The sequence below is a fragment of the Spermophilus citellus genome (genome assembly GCF_964194105.1).
Source record: "Spermophilus citellus genome assembly, chromosome: 5".
Classification (NCBI taxonomy): domain Eukaryota; kingdom Metazoa; phylum Chordata; class Mammalia; order Rodentia; family Sciuridae; genus Spermophilus; species Spermophilus citellus.
In genome coordinates, this window is record NC_138186.1 from 70,520,035 (window position 1) to 70,543,021 (window position 22,987).

Genomic DNA, 22,987 nt, shown 5'->3' on the forward strand with positions numbered 1-22,987 from the left:
TTCATGGAGGGGATAGCACTACCTCTCTGTAATAGTATGGAACTAACCCTTTTGCTGATATCAAGGTCAAAATAAGGCATGTGGTTTTAGAAGGAAATGATAATAACTTTGTTTTGTTAGCATCCACTTACAATTTTATTGAGGTTTTAGGTTTAATATGAATCTTATCTGTGTAATATATACTGTTTTATTTTACATTACAGTTATAGTAGGTATATCTGTGATATATCCAAATACTAGCGTAGGGAAAACATTTTCTATAGCATTTAAAAAGTCAGTGAGTGATAGGTCAGAGTGCTTGTGCAGCATGTGCATGTCCTTCATTTGATCCCCAGCACCACAAAACAACAACAAAATAAAAGGTCAGTGATAGAAGTATTTTAGAAATGGTATAATGTTGACAGTAAGCCACAATGCCATTAAGTAACTAATTAATCAACTCTTCAGTGAAATGTCTAATTAGTAATAAACATCATTGGTGTATTTAGATTAAGGATAAATTTTTTAAAATCACTACAAGCCTAAAGGAACTTATTCCTAAAAAGTGAGATGGTTATAATAAAGAAAAATTCCATGTTGGATTAAAAATTAACTTTAAAAAGCTCTAAACTTCTCATTTTCATTGAAAGTGCATGCATACACTCTTCTACACACACACACACACACACACACACACACACACAGATGTTCTGTTTTAAGAGAAGTTTTGTATGTGTTACAGTAAGTAAACAAAAAGAATCATCAAATGTTTATTGTATTTATTTTTCCGAAAGTTTTAGACATTTCATTCAAGACAATGGGAAACAACCTCCCAATTTCTCAGGGAATTTATATTCTAATAAGAAGGAATCAATTGAGCTTATATTCTCTTCCCACTTTATCCAAAGATTTCCTTATTAGGCTTTGACCAAGTCAAGTCCCTTTTTGTAAATGGAAACATATCAATCCCAATTAATGTTTAGCACTTAGTGAAATAAAGGCCTTTCAATAAAGGAATATTTGATTTTGGATAGATTATGGTAGCACAAATTAGGAATGGCTAATCAGTACTTAAAGTGAAATCACAATTTCACATTTGGTATATGTATACACATACACTGAGTAAATTTAAGTAAATATTGTCAATTATTTTTATATCTATATGTAATATGCTAATGAAACCATAAGAAGACTAAATGCAGACTCTGAAGGAAAAATGTTGAGAGAACTATCTTAAAAATTCATCAATTTTAACATAAGATTTTATTATTTTAACTTTCATCCCAGGTGAAATTTACCCCAAGATGTATCACATCTGTTTCTTTCTTGTGACATACATGGCACCCCTGTGTCTTATGGTGTTGGCTTATCTGCAAATATTCCGTAAACTCTGGTGCCGACAGGTATGTAATGCCAAATAATTTGCATGTGTTTTCTTTAGGAAGTGCTTAAAATTTAAGAATGCATTGTGCCGCTTACCATGCTCAGCAAAGGATCATTTGTTCAAAAATAATGAGGCTCTAGCCATGGAAGTATATGTCTTGACGTTTTTTTAGAGTGATATTTAGGGAATATTTTAAGTCTTGTCTTAAGGAATTTAAATTTATGGCCAAAATTTAACTTCAGTAACTTCAGTGATTGGGTTGATTTTTGTTTGGAATAATATTATTAATTTTGTTCTTTTGAGAAGAAGCAATTAAAAATTTCTTTAAATTTTCCTGAGACTATATCTAGAAGGTAATATTTTTAAATAAGATTTACATTTTAACTAATGGGTTAAATCTCCAACTTCAGAGATCTCATTTTTAGAAGGGTAGATGAATCAGGTCTCATTTAGATTTTTAAAAACTTTAATAATTCCCAGTTGAGTTATTGCAATCTGTTAGATAATTCCGCTGTGTCAGCAAAGGCTTGTATTGCTTCACTCAATTATTCACTCACCAAACATTCATCACAGATCTTTCTCACACTTGTCTTACAAGAAGCTAAAAGCTTCTTTTATGTCACTGAGTAACACATTGGAAGGGGCAGAGTCAGATGCAGGTTGAAAATCACCTTAATTATATACGTACAGGGAAGCAGAATAAGACATAGTGAAGGGGTATGGAATCCAAGGCCTACAATATGTAAGTATTGAAGTGTTAAGTTGATGATTTGAATGAAATCAGTAACACATACCTGCAGTGGTTTATAAAGGCACAGAAAAAGATTATGGGTCAGCCTTCTATATTTTGTAAGTTGTATCTTAAAATGACACACTTCTTAAAGATGTATTCTTTAAATGTATTTTTGTCCTTATTTAAAATTATTGTCATTATATGGAGTTTATTAGGTTAGTGAAAAGCCATGCTGTTATTCTGTTTTCTTTGACATATTTTACTGAACTGAAAGAACTTATCAGGACCATCTTAATTTGTTAAAAGGATTTCACAAACCTATTATTTGGTCTTTGGGGTTGGGTCTTCATTCATGTCTAATTCGACTCTCATTATTCAAAGCATTTTTTTTTAAGATTGTGTATATACTGATTGGATATGAGCAATACTTGCATCTTCCAAATATATTGTATGATTTCCAAGTTTTCTTTTTCTCAATTTTTTGCTAAGAAGCCATTTCTTTTATGACCTTTAAGTGCAACCAATAGCAAAGTTTATTAGCACTCCATTCCCCAACCTTTTTAACTAAAAAATCCCAAAATGTGAACCATTGTAAAACATGAGTGGTGATTTTCTTGATCCCAGTGAGTTTCCTCAACATTTTCCACCTACCCATGAAGCCAAGGCCACACATTTCATGGTGTTTTGTTAATGTAGGTAGCATCCCACTTCCTGGGACGTATAATTGTGTTGGTAAGTTTTCAGTGATTATTGTGCTATAAAAAGGTGGATGTGGTTTGCAGCAACAGTTCTGTGTCACTCGTGTTTCATGTCAGTACTGGGGATTTGCCATGGCTGTACTCCCATCTGAGTAAACAGTGCTTCCTTAGACATGGCATGCTGGGGCTGAGAGAAGGAACAGAAAGCTGGAAGAAATGAAAATTTCTGTCATGAGGTGACGTATGTTATGCCTCCTTACTTTTCAATATCCAAAACTTGTATGTATAATCTTGACCATGAAGAAGAGAAGCATTCCTTACTAAAGACACAGAAGGTCACAGGGCTATGGGGATCTTTTTGCAAGCTGAGGGGTGGATAATCTGGAATACTATAGTATAAAGAAGTAAAAATGACAGACCCAAAGGCCAGACAACATGAATTTTACACCCTGACAATGTCACTTAGTAGTTACATAATCTTGTCAATGGCTTATTTATTTATTTTTTTGTGCCTCACTTTCATCTTTAGAGTGGGGTTGTATAGCATCCACCTCACAGATTGGTTACATACGTTAGACTAATTAAGGACCTAAAGCATAGAGACTGCTCATTAAATAAAATACCTTAATAGTATATGCTGTTATTTGGCTTTTCAACCAATTCTGCTTATATTTCCAAAATAATGTGTTGAATTGTTGAATAGGACTGCCTTTTTTTAAATGAACCTATTTCATAGCATTTGTAAATTACCTTATAATGACTCTTTTACTGTATTCAATTAAGATAATACACTATAGCCTTCATGTTTGTATCACTACAATTAACAATACTCAATACATATCTGTTGCTCAATAAATGCTTTAGATAAAAAATGAGAAGATATGAGAAAGTATTTAGGTTTTAAGTGAAGGGGGACGTGGAAGAATACATTGCCCAGTTAACTCAGAGATGTTTTAAGAAAACCTATAAAAAAAAATACTGTGGAAGAAAAAATATTCAGTGAGCACAGAGTAATGAAGATATTTTTATTTAGATTGAGATGCTAAAACTGTTCAGTGTTAAGTGCATCCCCTTCCACATTTTTACTCATTAGTGCATTATGCATAATAGAAACTCATATTTTCTTATTTATTTATAAATTAACATTCATTTAAAACACCTTAAGGGTGGTACGTAGACCTGCCTTGTTACCATTATATTCCCATTCCTTATGTGATGCCTCACATAGAAAGTATTCCAAAACCATTTTTGAATAAATGAATGACTACCAAACCCCAAACAATTTATGTCTTCATAACTTAATTAAGCTTATAGTTCACAATTGCCTGAACTCTAAAGTACTTCAAAATTGTATTAGAGGTTCAGAAATAATCCACATTCTTGTTGATGAACTGTCTTGGTTAGTGCGAACCACATGATTCAGAAGATTGCAGTAAAATGCCTGGGCTGTGAAAGTAAAAACATTTACAAAACAGATTGGAATGGAAAATGGCAAATTCAGCTGAGCTCACTTTAGCAGCCACAATAAAGTAAATTAACCCCAAATGGGTAATTATGTAGAATTCTGCTTGAGCAACTCTCAATTTCCAACTGCTAGTGTCTATAAACAGAGTTGTAAGGCATTATGTGTGCCATAGGCTACATCAAGTGAGCCATCAAATGAAGTCCTGTCCTATTTGTTTAAAATTACGGAGATGGAGGGAATCTGTTATATACTTTTGAATTGGTAAGCATAAGATTACTAGTAAGTGAACTGTGTGCCCTTGTTCAACTTTCTCAAGAACTTTAAGCCTCATTAAAAGAATTAGCTATTGCTTTGCTGAAATCAATTACTTTTTTTTTGACAATATGACTTAGAAAACTCAACAGACTGTTCTCTAAAATCTTCTGTTTAAGAACTTGTTAACTTTGGCTTGCTTGGCCCTGTGTGCATAGTGTCAGCATTATTTCCAGTTCTGATCCTTCAGAGAGTTTAACAACACTTCAATCTTCAAGACTGCATTAACTTTTATTAATTCATCTTATAAATATTTATTAAGCACATACTGTTTCTGGTACTGCAAGAGGCATTTGGGATGAACTATAGTGTATACTTGGGTCTGAGACTATATTTCTACTTTCAGAAGAGTTTGAAAGACCTTCTACTTCCCAGCTCTTTTCTTACCCTCTTATGTCTCTTTTTATTTTTTAATATTCTTCTTGGAGAATTTAAAATTAACACAGTAATGTTAAGTGATAACAAATAAGTCTAGTGTGAGAAATAGTCAATCACAATTGCAAGGCAGAATTATGAAGGCAGTAATTCAAGTCCACACCAAGAAATAAAGAGCACCAGTAAAGGTGAGTACATAGGTAAATATAAAAATAGTGTACATGTATTTTATGTGTAATTATTTCTTATATCTAAATTAAAAGACACTTGCATAAAATAATAAAGATTCAGTTTATGATGTATAAAGATATAATTGAAAAGAAGGAAGAGGATGAATGTAGCTATATTGGAGCAAACATTTTGTATATTATCGAAATTAAATTGGCATCAATGCAAATTAAAATCATACTGAGATTTCATCTCACTCCAGTCAGAATGGCAATCATCAAGAATACAAGTAACAGTAAATGTTGATGAGAATGTGGGGGAAAATGTACACTTATATATTGCTGGTGGGACTGCAAATTGGTGCAACCACACTAGAAAGCACTATGGAGATCCTTCAGAAAACTTGAAATGGAACCACCATTTGACCCGGTTATCCCACTCTTAGTTTTATAATCAAAGGACTTAAAATCAGCATACAACCCGTGATTCAGCCACATCAATATTTATAGCAGTTCAATGCACAATAGCTCAACTGTGGAACCAACCTAGGAAACCTTCAACATATGAATGGATAAAGAAATTTGTTATATATACACAATGGAATTTGCAAGTAAATGGATGGAATTGGAGACTATCATGCTAAATGAAATAAGCCAATTCCCCAAAGCCAAAGGCCAAATGTTGTCTGTGATATGTGGATGCTATCTCACAATGAGGGAGTTAGGTAGGGAAGAATCAAAGTAACTTGGATTAGACAAAGGGGAAAGTAGGGAATGGAGGGCTAATGGGAATAAGAAAGATAGTAGAATGGATCAGACTTTTACTTTCCCATGTGCATATATTATTACATGACCAATGCAATTCTACATCATGTACAACTAGAAGAATGAGAAGTGATACTCCATATATGTATAACATGTCAAAATAAATTCTACTAATAAGTAATTGGAACAAATAAAAAGAATTTTAAATTTTAAATTAGCTTACTAAGTTCTACTTTGAAAGTAAAATTATCTAATTGTGCTAACCATAAGGTGATCCAATAAATTTGCCAATGAAAGGCTCAAAATAAAACCAGATTGCATATTCTCAATAATTATATTAAATATAAATAGGTGAAATATTCTAATCAAAAGACATACAATATTAGACAAAACCAACCAACCAACAAACAACTTTCTCTGTCTACAAGAGATATTCCTTATGTTTAAAAATACAAATAGGTAAAAAGTAAAATAGTGGAAAAACAATGTACCATGTAAAAAGGACTCAAAAATGAACTGAAGTGGTTATACTAATATTAGCCAAAATAAGTTATAAAAAAAATTACTGGTAAAGAGGAATAATTCATGATGATGAAAGAATCAATTCATCCAGAAGATACAAAAATTATATATACAAATGGACCTAATAACTGAAACTCAAACAGACCAAGCAAAAACTAACAGTTTTGGTGAAATAAATAAGTAGTTCAACAATTACAATTGATCTCCACTATTCCACTAACTCTAATGAATAGAAAAGGTAGGCAGAAGATCAAAATGGAATTAGAAGATTGGAACAAGAATATCAATCACTAGACTTAACAAATATCCGCCAAATGTCACCAGAAAGAGTAGAATATACATTTGTCCCAGATACATATAATGCATGTTTCAAGCAAAACATACAATAGGGCTTCATAAAACAAGCACTGGTACATGTTAACTGACTAAAATAATAAAAAGTACAAGTTCCTATTACAATAGAATTATATTATAAAATAACCATGAAAAGAAATTTGGGAGCTAAAGATGTAGCTCAATGGTTAGAGCACTTGCTTAGCATATGAAAGGCCCTGGGTTCAATCCCCAGTTCCACCACACAAATACACACACACACACACAAAATGGAAAATTTACATATGTAAGAAAATTAAATGTTATACTTTGAAATAACCAATAGTTAAGAGAATAAATTATACAAGGAAAACAAGTATTTTGAAATCAATGACAATTAAAACACAATATACCAAATATGTATATAGAGTTTAGTGAAATATGTACTGAGAGGAAAATTTATATCTATAAGCATCTATTGACTTTCTCACTGAATTCTGCCAAACATTTAAATATTAATACAAATACTTCAAATACTTCACAAACTTTTGAAAATAGAAGAAAAGAGAACTCATTCCTTAAGGTCAAGAGAAAGCATACCCTTCCACTAAAACCAAAGAAAACTATAGTCTAATTAAATATTAACAGAGATGTCAAGTACTCAGCAAAATATTATCAAACTAAATCCAATAATGTATAAAAGGGGTTGCACATGATGACCAAGTGTAATTTAACCTAAAAATGTAAGGTGGGTCTAATAAATGAAAATCAATCAATATAATGCATAATATTAATAGGATAAAGGGAAAAACTCACACGATCATTTCAACAGATACAGTAAAAGCATTTCACAAAATACAAAGTTCATGATCAGAGGTCTCAAGAAACTAGGCTAAAAAGAAGTTCTTCAATTTGATAAAGAACAAAAAAGGCTGAATATTGGTATGACAGAAATTATCACCAAATTGACTTATGGAGTCAATACAATCCCTATAAATTTCTAGGTGTCTGGTTTTTTTTTCCTTTATAAAATAGACAAGCAATTAATACTAAAAATTAATATGTAAATATAATGAACAAAAAATAGCCAAAATGATCTTGTCTAAGAATAACAAGTTGGAAAATTTACTTCACAACTTGAAATCCTAAGATAGCACTGTAGTAATCAAGACAATAATATACTACTTACATACAGACAGGCAGATAGCTCCATAGAATAGAATTCACAGTCTACAAGTAAACCTGAGTATTTATGGTCAATTTATTTTTGGCAAGGATTACAACATAACTCACTGAGGGGAATCAGTCTTGTCAGCAAGTGGTGCTAGGACAACTGTATAATCACTCACAAAAAAAAATGGAGCTGGAATCCCCTCACACCATATACAAAATTTAACCTAAATAGAATCATAGGTTGAAATGTAAGAGTGACACTAAAATACTTCTAGAAAAAACATAGGTTTCCACCATGCAGTGCCTCAGGCAAGGAATTCTTAAATATGACTCTAAAACCACAAGCATAAAATGACAAATAAATTAGACATCATCAAAATTAAAACTTTTCTCCTTCAAAGTACATCATTAGAAAATGAAAAGTAAATCCACAGAATGTCAGAAAATATCTGCAAATCATATATCTGTTAAGAGACTGGTCTCTAGAATTTATAAAGAATTCTTATGAATGAACAATAAGGAAAAAAGTGTTCATAAATTTAAATATGAATTTCTTCTATTCAAAGGTTTTAATAAAAGATATATGAATGACTAATAAACCCATGGAAAACTTTTCAACTTTATTAGTTATTAGAGAAATGCAAACCAAACCACAATATCTATGTTTTCATAATCATTGGGACATCCTCCCAAATTTTAAAGGATAATTTTGGTTGTAAAAATATGCAGAGATCAGATTCTTTGTACATTGCCATTTCGAATGCAAAATAGGTAGCTACTTAGGAAAACATATTGATAGTTCCCCAAAATTTTAAAGAACTACTATATGACCCACCAATTCAATCCTAGGTACATGGCCAAAAGAACTGAAAACATTCCCCACAAATACTTACACAACAATGTTCACAGCAGTATAAATCATAGTAGCCAAAAGTGGAAATAACCCAAATGTTCATCAATGAATGACTGGATAAACTAATTGTGGTCTATACTCACCACAGAGTATTATTCAGCTATGAAAAGATATGAAGTTCTGACACAAAACCACAGCATAAGTGATTTTTGAAACATGATACTAAATGAAAGAAGCCAGGTACAAAGATCACATACAATAAAGCTCTTTTCATTTATGTGAAGTATTGAGAGTAGACAAATTTATAAAGACAAAATGATTGGTGCTTACCAAGTGTGGCAGAAAGGGGCAATGGGGAATGATTACTGATGATTTTAGAGCTGTGTTTCAGAATGATGAAAATGTTTTGGAATTAGGTAGTGATGGTGTTGTAGTTGTACAACTCTGTAAGTATAGTAAAAACTACTTATTTCTACTCCTTAAAACCATATGGTATGTTTTATGGTATGTTCAACCAGTTTCTAAAAAAGAAAAGGAAAATTGATTTTTTTAAATAAAAAATTAAAAAGATGGAGATTTCTCTTTGAAAATTCTGCTAAATATGTAAGAAGGGAAAAAGAGTTAAATGCAATTTGATAGGTCCATGTAATGAAAGAGTATAATTGAGAACTACCCAAGGTTTGTCTATGACTGGAGGCTATATCCCTAGAAGTGCAGGAGGTGAGAGAGCCTAGTCAATGGACAATAAACATTAGTTGTCAGAAAGGAGAAAGGAAGTATATTTCTACAAGGAAGAGCTAGTACCCTGAATGACAGATAAGGTTGGACCAATGGATCTGGAGATGGTCACGGAACCCAAAAAAAGGTTTGGGGTTAGCTGAGAAGATCAGTTATAGCAGTGGCAGTCCATAAGGCTATTGGCTCTTAAAGTGGGCATTTACTGTGAGAATGAAGTTAACAGAGAAGGGACAACAAAAATTGTTATAATCCTTGTTGTTAGAACTTAGCATGTGGATCTTAATTCTAACACAGTAGTGCCAAGTTTTTTATTTTATTTTTTTATTGTTTTTGTTTTTGTTTCTTTTCTTTTCTTTTTTTAATTACAAAAAGTCATAGAGTTTAATGAGAAAAAGTCACTGGGGTGTTGGAACACAATCATCCTCAAATGTTGTTGAGTGTGAGTGAGAAGAAAAAGTCCCACTTTCCCTGCCAAACAGAGAAATGTGGGGTTATTGTTTCATGTAAGACAGCCAGCACCTGTCAAGTGTCTGCTGCACTCTGTGCTGATGAAATGGGTAATGAATCAAGGAATAGGGTAAGGACAAAGGAGACTTGAGACTCCTCCTCCTGGTGCAGGCATTTGTTACATGGTAAGAAAAAGTGTCATCCAAATTCTCAAGACCATTCTAGATAACAATTTCACTCTTTGCTTTTTTTTTTCTTTCACTTGTCTTCTTTTTCTAACCCTCAGCAACACTGATTTCTCAGGACCTTTGTTCATGTTTTAAGTTCTATCACTATAGTGAAACAGCTTTCACTATAGTCACCAATGATTCTTAAAGAATAATTTCCTAAAATTTTTCTTGCTTGATACTTTTACAAAATTAAACAATGGTGTTCACGATTTCACTGTCCATATACTCCCTACCGTGACCCTTCTGTATGTCTTTCTGCATCTCTTTCCTTTAAATGGTTATCCTCTCCTTTCTGGCCATTGAATTGATTCTGTATTTGGTCTCATGACAATTCTTTGCACTTTTTTAGATGTCTCTTTCCCCAGACACCTTCTTAATGTGGTAATAGAAAATGTGAAAATCAAACCAGTCCTCTGAATACACACAATTAATACATACATGCCGCAGTCTGGCTGGGCACAATTCAGGAGCCACTTGTCAAAAGAAACTAACTTTATTTTTAGAACTACAAATGCCAAACAAAACAGCTCCTCAGGAAAAAACCCTCAGAGCCCAACTGCCACCACAGGCTTCCCACAAGCCTCTCACTCCCACACAAACCTCACCACCTCCCACAATCCTCCTGCTCTTGAGGCTGATGGCTGGGTCGTGTGGGCGGAGCCAAAGAAGTCCCCCAATGAGCAGCTCCGTGGAGGAGCCAATCAGCTAGATGTTGCTGGGGCCGCTGTGAGCCAATCATCAGCTGGCAGTCTGAAGGGCAGGGAAACAGCCCAATGAACATCACCGCAGAGGAGCCAATCAGCTAGATGTTGCTAGGGCCGCTGTGAGCCAATCATCAGCTGGCAGTCTGAAGGGCAGGGAAACAGCCCAATGAACATCACCGCAGAGGAGCCAATCAGCTAGATGTTGCTGGGGCCGCTGTGAGCCAATCATCAGCCGGCAGCTGGAAGTTTGCTGGCAGCTGGAAGTTTGCTAGGGCCCCTTTGGCTGTGGCTCTCAACATCTCCCCCTCTCTGTCTAAACAACAAGCATGTGGCTTGGGGACCGTGCCTGCCTTAGGTTGTCCAATACTACATATGGTCCTTACCCGTCTTCGGATGAGCTGACCTCAGGGCATCATCCTCCTGTCTTAGGTTGGTACCATTGTAATTGGATCTTACCCGTCATTGACTACCGGTCCAGTATACAGCCACACCTGTGGAGAGGTCTTTGTCATGACAAGCAGAAGGGAGGAAGATACACCAAGCCAACTGATGGCTCTTGTTGGAAAAATTGTACCACCAATGACATCATCAGCAAAAATACCCCAACACTACCACAAGTCACTGCACCAACAGATAGTTCACAATGCATAGTCTAGGCAAGTCTAGGCAAGTTCTGCAAGTTCTGCACATAGTCTAGGCAAGTTCTGCAAGCAGTTCAGTGATGGCTATTGCAGAAGCTGTAGATTAGTTTTATCTTTGTCTTCACCAGCACTGGGATGAAGATAGGAATTCTGGCAATAATGGCTAAAGAAAAAATTATGTAACATTCCAGAAGGCACTAGAAGAAAACAATTTTCTTAACAATTTACATTGTCTTCACCGGCACTGGGATGAAGATAGGAATTCTGGCAATAATGGCTAAAGAAAAAATTGTGTAACATTCCAGAAGACACTAAAAGAAAACAATTTTTTTAACAATTTACATTATCTTGAAGAGAATTATTAAATATAATGAAAAGGTAAGGTGAGAATTATTAAATATAATGAAAAGGAAAGGTGAAAGTAAACAAACAGATCTGTTAACCTCCTTTTTTGTTTACATATTAAAACAATTCTTAATAGTTATTTACCCAATTTAAATTAAACCATTTAAATCACGTGAATAAAAAAAAATTTGGATCCATTTTTGCATGAGCGCTCATCATATATGATATATGGACATACGTACATTCAAACATATAACACAAAACACAAGTGTGCACACATAATATAATACATATAACACATAACATAATAGTAAAGGCCTTATAACTTTTTACAGGTGAAATCTCCATTGCAATGTTTAAAAACTCTATAGTCAAAAAAAAAAAAAAAATAGAACTGATCAGCAAAACATTAACCTAGGTCTGTATGAGCTCAAAAAACAAAATAGAACTTCATGATATGGGAAAGGGCAATAATAAAATAGATATTGAAAAAAGCATCCTGGTTCTGTCACAGATGTAAGGATAGCCAAATTGGAGTTTTGGATATCAGCTGTTATGGATTTGAGCCAAATCATCTTCTTTTTGGTCTGTAGAAATAGCTTTAGTTAATCTCTCTGGAATCCAAATCGGCTGCTGTTCTCCCTGTGGAAATACACAAATAGGCCCCCGACTCCTGACAATCACTGGGTCAGGATTTTAGTTAATCTTTCCGGAATCCAAATCGGCTGCTGTTCTTCCTGTGGAAACACACAAACAGACCCCCGACTCCAGACAATTACTGGGTCAGGACCTTTCCATTGTCCTGTTAGAATATCTTTCCAAAGTACCTTGGGCTTATGTACATTTTTTGGACACATATGCCTTTCTGCAGCACTAAGTCCTGATGAATCCAAATTTAAAAAGTTTAGAGTAAAAAGGGTTATTTTAAGTTTATCTTTGGGGAATATATACCCCTTCCCAATTCCGTCTTTTTGCTTTAATAAGTACATTTTAATAGTTTGATGAGCTCTTTCAACTATGCCTTGTCCCTGTGGATTGTATGGGATTCCTGTTATATGAGTAATGCCAAATGATGAGCAAAATTGTTTAAAAGAGGTAGAAGTATAACCAGGGGCATTATCTGTTTTTAACTGTTTTGGAATGCCCACAGTGGCAAAATTTTGTAAGCAATGAGCTATAACATCTTTAGTTTTTTCTCCGGCATGAAGGGAGACCATCAAAAATCCAGAAGAAGTATCAACTGTAACATGCAAATATTTTAATTTTCCAAATTCTGGCAAGTGTGTGACGTCCATCTGCCAAATATGGTTAGGTATCAATCCTCTAGGATTGACTCCAAGATTAACTTGTGGTAAAAAGGTCACACAATTTTGACATTGTTTTATTATTTGTCTAGCTTGTTCTTTAGTTATTTTAAAATGCTTTTGTAAAGTATTAGCATTGACATGGAACCTTTTATGAAAATTTATAGCTTCTTCTAGTGTAGAGAAAATATGTATGTCATGTGTAGTTTTATCTGCTAAATCATTGCCCAAACTAAGGGCTCCAGGCAATCCTGTATGTGCCCTGATATGTCCTATAAAGAATGGATCTTTTCTGTCCCAGATTAGACTTTGTATAGTGGAAATCAAAGAGAAAACAGTAGAGGAAGGGGAAATCCTACCAGCATCTTCAAGGGATACTATAGCATTAACTATATACTGACTATCAGAAAATAAATTAAATACAGAATCTTTAAACATCACAAAAGCTTGTAATACTGCATTAAGCTCTACCTTTTGAGCGGATTGTTTGGGTACTAAAAATGTAAAAGTTTGATCAGGTGTAACTATTGCTGCTGTACCATTATTTGACCCATCAGTGAATATATTTGGAGCATTCATGATAGGTGTTTTTCTTGTTATTTTTGGAAAAATTACAGGATGCAATGACCAAAAAGACAATAAAGGATTAGATGGTAAGTGGTTATCAAATGAAACATTAGATTTGCACATGATTATTGCCCAAGTATTTAACTCATTAGCTAATTCATCAATTTGATTCATAGTATATGGAGTAATAATTTTATTGGGAGAAATTCCAAATACTCCCTTTGCTGTTTTTATTCCTTTGAGTATTAATTGTCCTACAGCCTCAGGATACCTAGTAAGAATAATGTTAGGAGAATAAGATAAATGTATCCATAATAATAGACCTTCTTGCCAAAATACTCCTGTAGGAATATTTTTTGTTGGTAGTACAATGAATAATAAAGGCAAACTTATATCAATTCTATCCAAATGCATATTTTCCATATATGTTTCAATGATTTTTAATAACTTTCTTGCTTCAGGCGTTAACATTCGGGGTGAATTTGATCTGATGGACCTTTTAGGATATCAAATAAAGGTCCTAATTCTCCTGTTGGAATACCTAGATAAGGCCTTATCCAATTTATGTCTCCTAATAACTTTTGAAAGTCATTAAGTGATTTGAGTTGATCTACTCGTATTTGAATTTTTGGTGGACGGACCATGGTTGAGGATAATAGAACTCCTAAATAATTAATTGGAAAATTTAATTGTACTTTATCTATTGCTATCTCTAGATTATAATTTTTTTAATAAATTTGTAAGTGTGGCATAACATTCTAACAATGTGTTTTTAGCTTTGTGTGCTAATAATACATCATCCATATAGTGAAATATTTGTAGTTCAGGATTTTGATTTCTAAGTGGCTGGATTACTTTGTTAACATAAATTTGACACATAGTTGGGCTGTTAGCCATCCCTTGAGGGAGTACTTTCCATTCATATCTCTGATCAGGACCTTCATGATTTAGTGCAGGGATAGTAAATGCAAAACGTGGACTATCCTCAGGATGAATTGGAATTGAAAAAAAACAATCTTTAATATCTATAACTAAAACATACCAAGTTTTTGGCAAAGCAGACAATTGAGGAATCCCCGATTGAGCAGGTCCCATAATGACCATTTCATTATTAATGGCTCTTAAATCTTCCAATAATCTCCATTTACCAGATTTCTTTTTGATGACAAAAATGGGAGTATTATGGGGAGATACAGAAGGTTGTATATGTCCTTCCGCTAATTGTTGTTTGACCAGATCATGGGCTACTTGTATCTTTTCTTTAGTCAAGGGCCACTGAGGAACCCATACTGGTCTTTCTGATTTCCATGTAATTTTTACTGTCTCAGTGGCCCTTTGTGAAAATCCAACCCATGTCTGTCTGTTCCTTGATCTATTTGTATTGGTGCTGCTATACCTTGTTCTTGTTTTTCTAATCTTTTTCCTTTCCTAAAACCTTGTCTAGCCATAATAGTGGGTGCATTTTGATTGGTGTTATTTGTTAATGTCAAACCTAATTGATCTAAGACATCTCGTCCCCATAAATTTACGGGAAGATGATCCAATACATATGGCTGTATAGTTCCTTCACATCCTTCAGGATCCTTCCAATCTAATACCATTGCGCTTCTATCGGGATTAGTCGCCACTCCTAGGCCTCGAAGCATTTGAGTGGCTTGTTGTAATGGCCAATGTTTTGGCCATTCTTGACGAGAGATGATGCTAAGTTCTGCACCTCTATCCAGTAGCCCATTAAATTCATGTCCTTGAATATTTAGTTTTAGCATGGGGCGAGAATCTAAATTTAAAGAAAGCATAGCCCAATCTACACCTGTGGAGCCTAATCCCTTGGAACCTCTTTCTACAGCATGACTGGAAAATTTATCATGTAGGCTTGGTATTATTAGTAACTGTGCTATTCTATCTCCTGGTGAAATTATTGATATACCCTTTGGAGAACTGGCTATAATTTTTATTTCACCTTCATAATCGGGATCAATTACCCCAGGACTTATCAAAAGTCCTTTTAGAGTAGAAGAGCTGCGTTCCAATAATAAGCCTACTGTTCCTTTGGGAAGAGGTCCTTTTACCCCTGTGGGAATGATTTGAACTCCCATCTCTGGAGTTAGTACTGATCTGGTGGAGGCGCAGATGTCCAACCCTGCGCTCCCTCTGGTTTGTCTGATGAGGGATCTGATGGACAATGTGTCCTGGGCACTACCCTGATGGGGTTGCTGGGTTCCTCCAGTGCTCCGTATATTCATGGTTTGGGGCCCCGGAGCATTGCGGCCCCCTGTCCATTTTTTGGCAACGGAGCCTGATGCCTTTGTCCACGATATTGTGGATAAACACCTTGTCCTTGTTCGTTTTTTGATAATGGAGTACCTTCTATGGTGGTTTGAGAACGGCATTCATTAGCCCAATGTAATGGAGTACCCTCTATGCTGGTTTGAGAACGGCATTCATTAGCCCAATGTCTCCCTCTACGGCATCGTGGGCAAATACCCGGTATTCTACTCCTTTGATACCTAGTTTTGTTAAACCCTCCTCCTATGGGGCAATTCCTTTTTAAATGTCCTGTTTGTTGACAATTGTAGCATGTTCTTGGCCTGGTATATAAAGCTTGTTTTACTGCAGCTGCCACAATTTGCCCTTGTTCATTAATGTCTCTGGCATCTAAAGCCTGTTTTACTGCAGCTGCCATGACTTGCTCTTGTTCATTAATGTCTCTACATAATTTAATATATGTGTTTAAATCTTCCTGTTTCCATGGTCTAATGATATCTCTGCACCAACGATTCGCTTGGTCATAAGCCAGTTGTTTTATTAATGGCATTGCTTGTTCTGTATTCCCCAAAACTCTGGTAGCTGTTTGAATAAGCCTATCTGCAAATTCAGCATAAGGTTCATTAGCTCCTTGTATTATCTTAGATAATTGACCTTGTAAACCTCCATGTCCTTGTAAAGTCTTCCATGCCTTAACTGCATCTACAGCAATTTGTAAATATACACCAGGATCATATGCAATTTGTTGCTGCCGATCCTCATAAGGTCCCTTTCCTAACAACATATCTAGATTTCTCTAAGAATAACCAGCTGCTGCATTTCACCTAGCCGTCTCCTTGCAAAATTCCTCATTGGCAACCTTCCATAACAGGTATTGTCCTCCATTTAGCACAGCTTTACAAATATTAGCCCAATCTACTGGCGTCATGTTTAAGTTGGTAATGGATTCGACCAAGCTTACAGTGAAGGGTGCTTGAGGACCATATGTTGTTACAGCCTCTTTTAGCTCCTTCACTGTTTTGAAATTTAAACCCTGGTAAATTCGCTGCCCTCCTACCTCAAATACAGGGCATACTTGAGATCCTGTCTCAGGATCCCAACTATCAACTGCGGGGGTTGGGAGCCTCCTAGCATATGGAGGTGGTGCTGTTGATTGGACACTTATGCCCTCTGGTGATAGAATGCTGTTAGTAGCAGTCTCCTGTAGAGGTGGTGCTGTTGGTTGGACACTTACGCTCTCTGATAGAAAGGTGTTATTAGCAGTCTCCTGTTGTAACTTTTCCCCTGATGGCTTTTTCTGCTCTAAACTTCCTTCCTCTGTCTCACTAGCTTGAAAGACCTTCTCTTTTACTTGAATCTTTTCCTCTTTCTGACTAACTTGAGAGACCTTCTCTTTTACTTGAATCAATATGTCTTCTCCTTCCTCTACCTCTGTCTGAACTGAAGGCTTTGGACTAAGCAAACCAGATACGAACGTCCACAATGGCAATGTGCCAACTGGCAGAGTCCCTGGGTTGTTCTTTTCTATTCTTTTTAAATCTTCACCATGATGGTTCCATTGTGATATATCTAACAACTCCTCCTTAAAAAGCCATGGGCTACATTTTTGTATTGTATCAACGTATGCCCTGACTGTTCTTGATTTTACTGAGATGCCTCCTTCCTCTAACAATTTACTTAACAGTCTTTCGGTTTGTTTTTTACTAATTTCTGTTCCTGTATTTCTACTATAATACAACCCAACAAGATAACACCAAACAAAACCGAGACAGAATGAAATAAAAATGGAACCACACAAAATCATTATATCAGCCTTTCTATCCTCCTGACATGTGCATCCGTCCTTTCTCCCTATCTGTTCCTCAGACGCAAATAGTTTTTCCTCAGATGTGAGCGGTTTTTCTTCCGTCTCACTCATCTCCAGGGACAGGCAAGTTAAAACAAAAATGAAGCAAAACAAAAGAGGAATCTTAGAATGGCTACCCATCCTCTCGCCCTGCCCTCAGGGGCGAGCAGTTTACTTACCCTTAGTCGCTCCCCGTACGAGCCACCAAATTCCGCAGTCTGGCTGGGCACAATTCAGGAGCCACTTGTCAAAAGAAACTAACTTTATTTTTAGAACTACAAATGCCAAACAAAACAGCTCCTCAGGAAAAAACCCTCAGAGCCCAACTGCCACCACAGGCTTCCCACAAACCTCTCACTCCCACACAAACCTCACCACCTCCCACAATCCTCCTGCTCTTGAGGCTGATTGGCTGGGTCGTGTGGGCGGAGCCAAAGAAGTCCCCCAATGAGCAGCTCCGTGGAGGAGCCAATCAGCTAGATGTTGCTGGGGCCTCTGTGAGCCAATCATCAGCCGGAAGCTGGAAGTTTGCTGGCAGCTGGAAGTTTGCTGGGGCCCCTTTGGCTGTGGCTCTCAACACATACACATAACCACACACTGTGCTTTTATTATAAGTTTTGAAATCAGATGATATCAGTTCTCCAACTTCGTTCTTTTTTTTAAAAAAAAAAAAGTTTTGTATTACAGGTCCTTTACATTTTACACACAAAAAAACTTAAAATCTGTGTTTCAGTTGCTACAAAAACACAAAAGAGTTTGTGGTTTTGAATGGAATTTTTGCATTAAATATATGGATCAATTTTTGAAAAATTAGCATATTAACAATACTAAATCTTCTAGAACATGAATATCTTCATTAATTAGGTCTTCAAACCACATTTAATAGTTTTCAGTGCACATATTTCGTCTGAATTTTATGTATGAATGAAACGTCTATATTGTAATTTAATTTTCCATTTGTTTATTACCAGTATAGAGATATAACAATTGATTTTGTGTTCTGCATCTTGCTAAATTCATTTATTAGTTCTGGCATGATTGTGTCCAGATTTTCTTTGTAAGCAGTGATTTCTTCTCAATAGAATCAATATGTTTGCCTCTTATTTATTTTTCTTGTCTTTTTAAACTGGTCCAAAACTCTTGTACAATGTTGAGTAGAAATAGTATAGGAAAACTTCATTACTCATTCCCAGATTTATAAAAATGTACTTATCTTTCATCATTTACTAGGGTGATAGAAGGTTGAGAAAGTTTCCTTCTATTGGTTACTGAGAGTTTTTAAAATCATGAATGGGAAATTTTCAAATTCCCATGTTGAATTTTTCAAGTGCTTTTATCTATTGAATTTATCATTTCTATACCATTAATATGATAAGTTTTATTAACTGATATTTCAAAGTAAAGTCAAAACTACTGATGGAAACATTCCAAGTGAGCAAACTGAATCATCATATTTACACATTGCTGATTTGATTTGAAATTATGTTTTTAAGGATTTTTTTCTTTATTCATGAGGGATATTTGATTAGTAGTTTTCCTCTATTATCATTTCTTTGATTATCAAGATAAGTGCAACCTCATAAAATTTGCTGCACAGTATTATCTTGTCTATGAATTTTGTAAGGAATCCCAAAACATATATGTTATTTATTTTTTCTTGTTGCATAGGATTCATCAATGAATCTATATAGACTTGCAGATTTTTTTCAGCAAGGTTTGTTAAATACTGTGCAATCTCAGCTTTGGGTAATCCTTTTGGGGGTACTTTGCCTATTTCATGTAAGTTGGCAAACTTACTGGTTGTTCATAAAAGTCCTTATTCCCTTTTTAATGTCTGTAGCATGTTTTCCCTTTTCATGTAGCTTCATTCTGGTCACAAATACTTTTTAAGACAGTGTAGTTTCCAAAGTCCATCATTTACATGATATTTCAAATTCATAATGGTGGTAATTCCTCTTTTAGGACATAGTTTCTTGTGAAAGATGATTCTTAATGTTTAAAATAGTGCTATAAAAGTGTTGTGTCTGTGAATGTGCTCTCCACAGTTAAAGATTATGGAGTCCTGACCAACACGGCAAGGAAAAGACCTTCCCACAAGAGCAGCCTCTCAAGATTAACCTTTCGTATCTTTTGTATCATTATTACTGTTTCCATGTAACTAAACATGTATTCAAAATTTTACTGACTCCCATCCCATATCACTTTGCACAAGTTTACAAATGAAAAACTTGCATCGCAATAGAAAAACATGAGTTTTGATGATCTGACTGCAAATTCTGGTTTCACACATTAAAGATAGGGACTTTGATATAATCCTTCTCAGATCTACATGATCAAAACCTATAAAATGAGATTATAATCTGATTTAGTTATGAGTTAAGAATCACTCACAATTATGCATTGTTCCTGAAGTTCAGTTAATGTCAGTAACTCCTAATTAATTTTATGCCAGTTTTCTCTGGATATTCAATTTCTTTGTTCAGCTTATCAGTGGAGAAAGGTTATGTGTCCTCAAAATAAGTTGCAAGATAGAGCATCTTTTCTGTCCTTTGTTTAGGTTATGATCTGAAAAGAGACATCACTGAATTTTTTTTTAAATGACTGCTGGGACCATAACTGTGCTCCCTGTGGTAGTTTCTCTTCATGGGAACTGTTTCGGATAGTTTCTATAATCATCAGATGCAGATTGTTGGTTCTCTCCTTCAGGGGAACACTCAATAATAGAATCACAAAAGTTTAAATGATCTCTCTGAGATCATTTAGAAAATAGTTCAAGACCATTTAGCAGGCACTTTGGGGGCTTTCATGCTAGAGTTCTGGAACTTTCCAGCATCCATTGCTGCTTCATTTCAATTGCTTAAAAAAAAATGCTTAAAGAGTCACAAAAGAGGAAGGACTTCTCAGCTCCTATCTTCCCTTAACCACTGCATGAGAAGACTGAACTATATCACCACTGTGTGAAAAGGGTAGTCAACATAACAGGACATACAGAGGGAGGAGGAAAATCATGTATTAGATGTTTCCTATTTAAGTTCAGGTTTTCATTAGCATCATGGACTATTCTTCAAGAGAGAAGATGGTCAAAAGGAGCATCTTTTATTTCTGCTGTGTAGACATCAAAGTAAAATTTTGTTCTCAAATTAAAGATTCTCTAACAGACTTTGATCTTGTGGTGTAAAAGCAACAGAATCCATCTAACTTTCATTCTGAGAGACCACAGGGACACATTGGTCTGTCCCCGCGTGCAGCACAGAGATAAAAAGCAACAGCTGAATAATCTTAATAGAAGTTAGACAGCTGTATGGTGTGCTTGTTGGCACATTTTCCTCTTAAAAAAAATTAGGCATGCTGAATTTTATTGTTTTGCTCACTAAACCCTATCAATCTTCATGAGCTTATAATTAAGAAAATATTATACTTGGCAGGACTCCCTGCTATTATCAAATAACTTTGAAAAGAAATGGAAAAGTACAAGTTGTATAACTGTTGTTTCAAATTCTAGCTATTTGAAATGTTAATGTAAGACCACAAAGGATTCTCAGTATTTTTGCGTGAGTGCATTTTAAAAGGCTGAACTAAAAAATTGGTTTTAAACGATTCCATTACTAAAAACTGTAAACAACAGAGAATATTTGTCTCCCCCAGCCCCCACCCCAAAGATTTGCTTTGTCCAAATCTGAGAAACACAAAACCTAACAAAAAGCAGTTGATTCTTAAGTCCTCTCTCCTTCTGACAGCAGATGGCAGTATTGATGCATGAAAAAAAAATCCCTTCACTGTTACTTTTTCCTTTACCTGCTAGGGTTTTCCCTGTAAATTTAGTCAAGGAATCTGAATCTAGAATTCCTTGTGGGATGATATGGTTGCCCTTTTCTTAGCATTCTTTCCCCCCACGTTTTGCTTTTCTTTATATAAGAAGATATATTTTCCATTTGCTGTTCTCGGTATGCCTCGACAAAATTATTTTTAATTATTATTATTATTTTTTCCCACCAACACCCATTTGGCATTCGACTAAATGAATGCCAAGAACATACTCAACCTAGCAAACGCTCTGGAGAAACAGGTGCTCAAACTTCCCAGACAGCCAGCGTCTGAGACCCTTTCCTGTGTCTTCTAATGATTTCTCCAAAGTGGAACATTCCTAAACCAAGTACCAATAAAGGATTCCCTTTCCTTTCAGATTCCTGGAACATCATCTGTAGTTCAGAGAAAATGGAAGCCCCTGCAGCCGGTTTCACAGCCCCGAGGACCAGGGCAGCCTACCAAGTCCCGGATTAGTGCTGTGGCCGCTGAAATCAAGCAGATCCGAGCCAGAAGGAAAACAGCGAGGATGTTGATGGTGGTGCTTTTGGTGTTTGCAATTTGTTATCTGCCGATTAGCATCCTCAATGTACTAAAGAGGTAAAGGACATCTACTATTTGAAAATAAAGTGACTTGACATTTTAATTAAGAACTTTTGTTGTTGTTGTTGACAAAACCCCAAATCTCCACTTTCTGCCTTGATAGCTTGTCAGGCCAGATAACTCAGTTATGCTGTTGTTACCAGCAGGTAAGGTGAATATCCTCTGAGAGTACATTGACATGTGCTCTTGTTCATGCAGATTCTCAGTTGAATGGCAGACATAAAACAGACCTTTCCTCTAACCTCCTCAAGCTAATTGCTAAGCCTAAGATGCAGAAAAAGTTCTAATGCCAACAAAACAAAACCAAACCAAAAAAAAAAAAAAAAAAAAAACCTCATTTACAGCTTAAGAATTCTTTTTTGATGGGAACAAATGGGTTTTGCAAAACTTTGTTCTCAAAGAGTAGGCAATCATGAAAAAATTCTCTCCAAAGGATAAAAAGAGATAAGCTATGATATATCATGAGCTCTGTAATGTTTCGAACAATCAATTAAAAAAAAGAAAAAAAAGAGATAAGCTTTTGTTTGAAGCACTAAACAACAAAAAAGTAATCAAAACAGATATTATGTGCTGAATGTCTAAATTTAGAAGAAAAAATCCCTTTAAATTACTGAAATATTCTCAAGTTGAAGATTAATAAAAATTAGCACAACATTTTTCAATGGGGGAAAGTATAGAATTTGTTATGCTGCAGACATGACTACTATTAAGTTCAGATAATGGGTCAATATGACAGGAAAAGTGGTTGCAAAGTC

At 35.2% G+C, this 22,987-nt stretch overlaps 1 protein-coding gene across 1 annotated transcript in view; it reads left to right on the top strand.

Moving 5' to 3' along the window:
• The window catches only part of HCRTR2 (hypocretin receptor 2), a gene marked incomplete at both ends in the record, with an annotated part of 102,079 nt that overhangs the window by 73,822 nt on the left and 5,270 nt on the right, over nt 1-22,987 (top strand). Inside the window, 2 exons of the mRNA XM_081296186.1 lie at nt 1,267-1,382; nt 22,009-22,229. Coding sequence (XP_081152312.1) covers nt 1,267-1,382; nt 22,009-22,229 — 337 coding nt within the window. The remainder of the gene's footprint in view (nt 1-1,266; nt 1,383-22,008; nt 22,230-22,987) is intronic.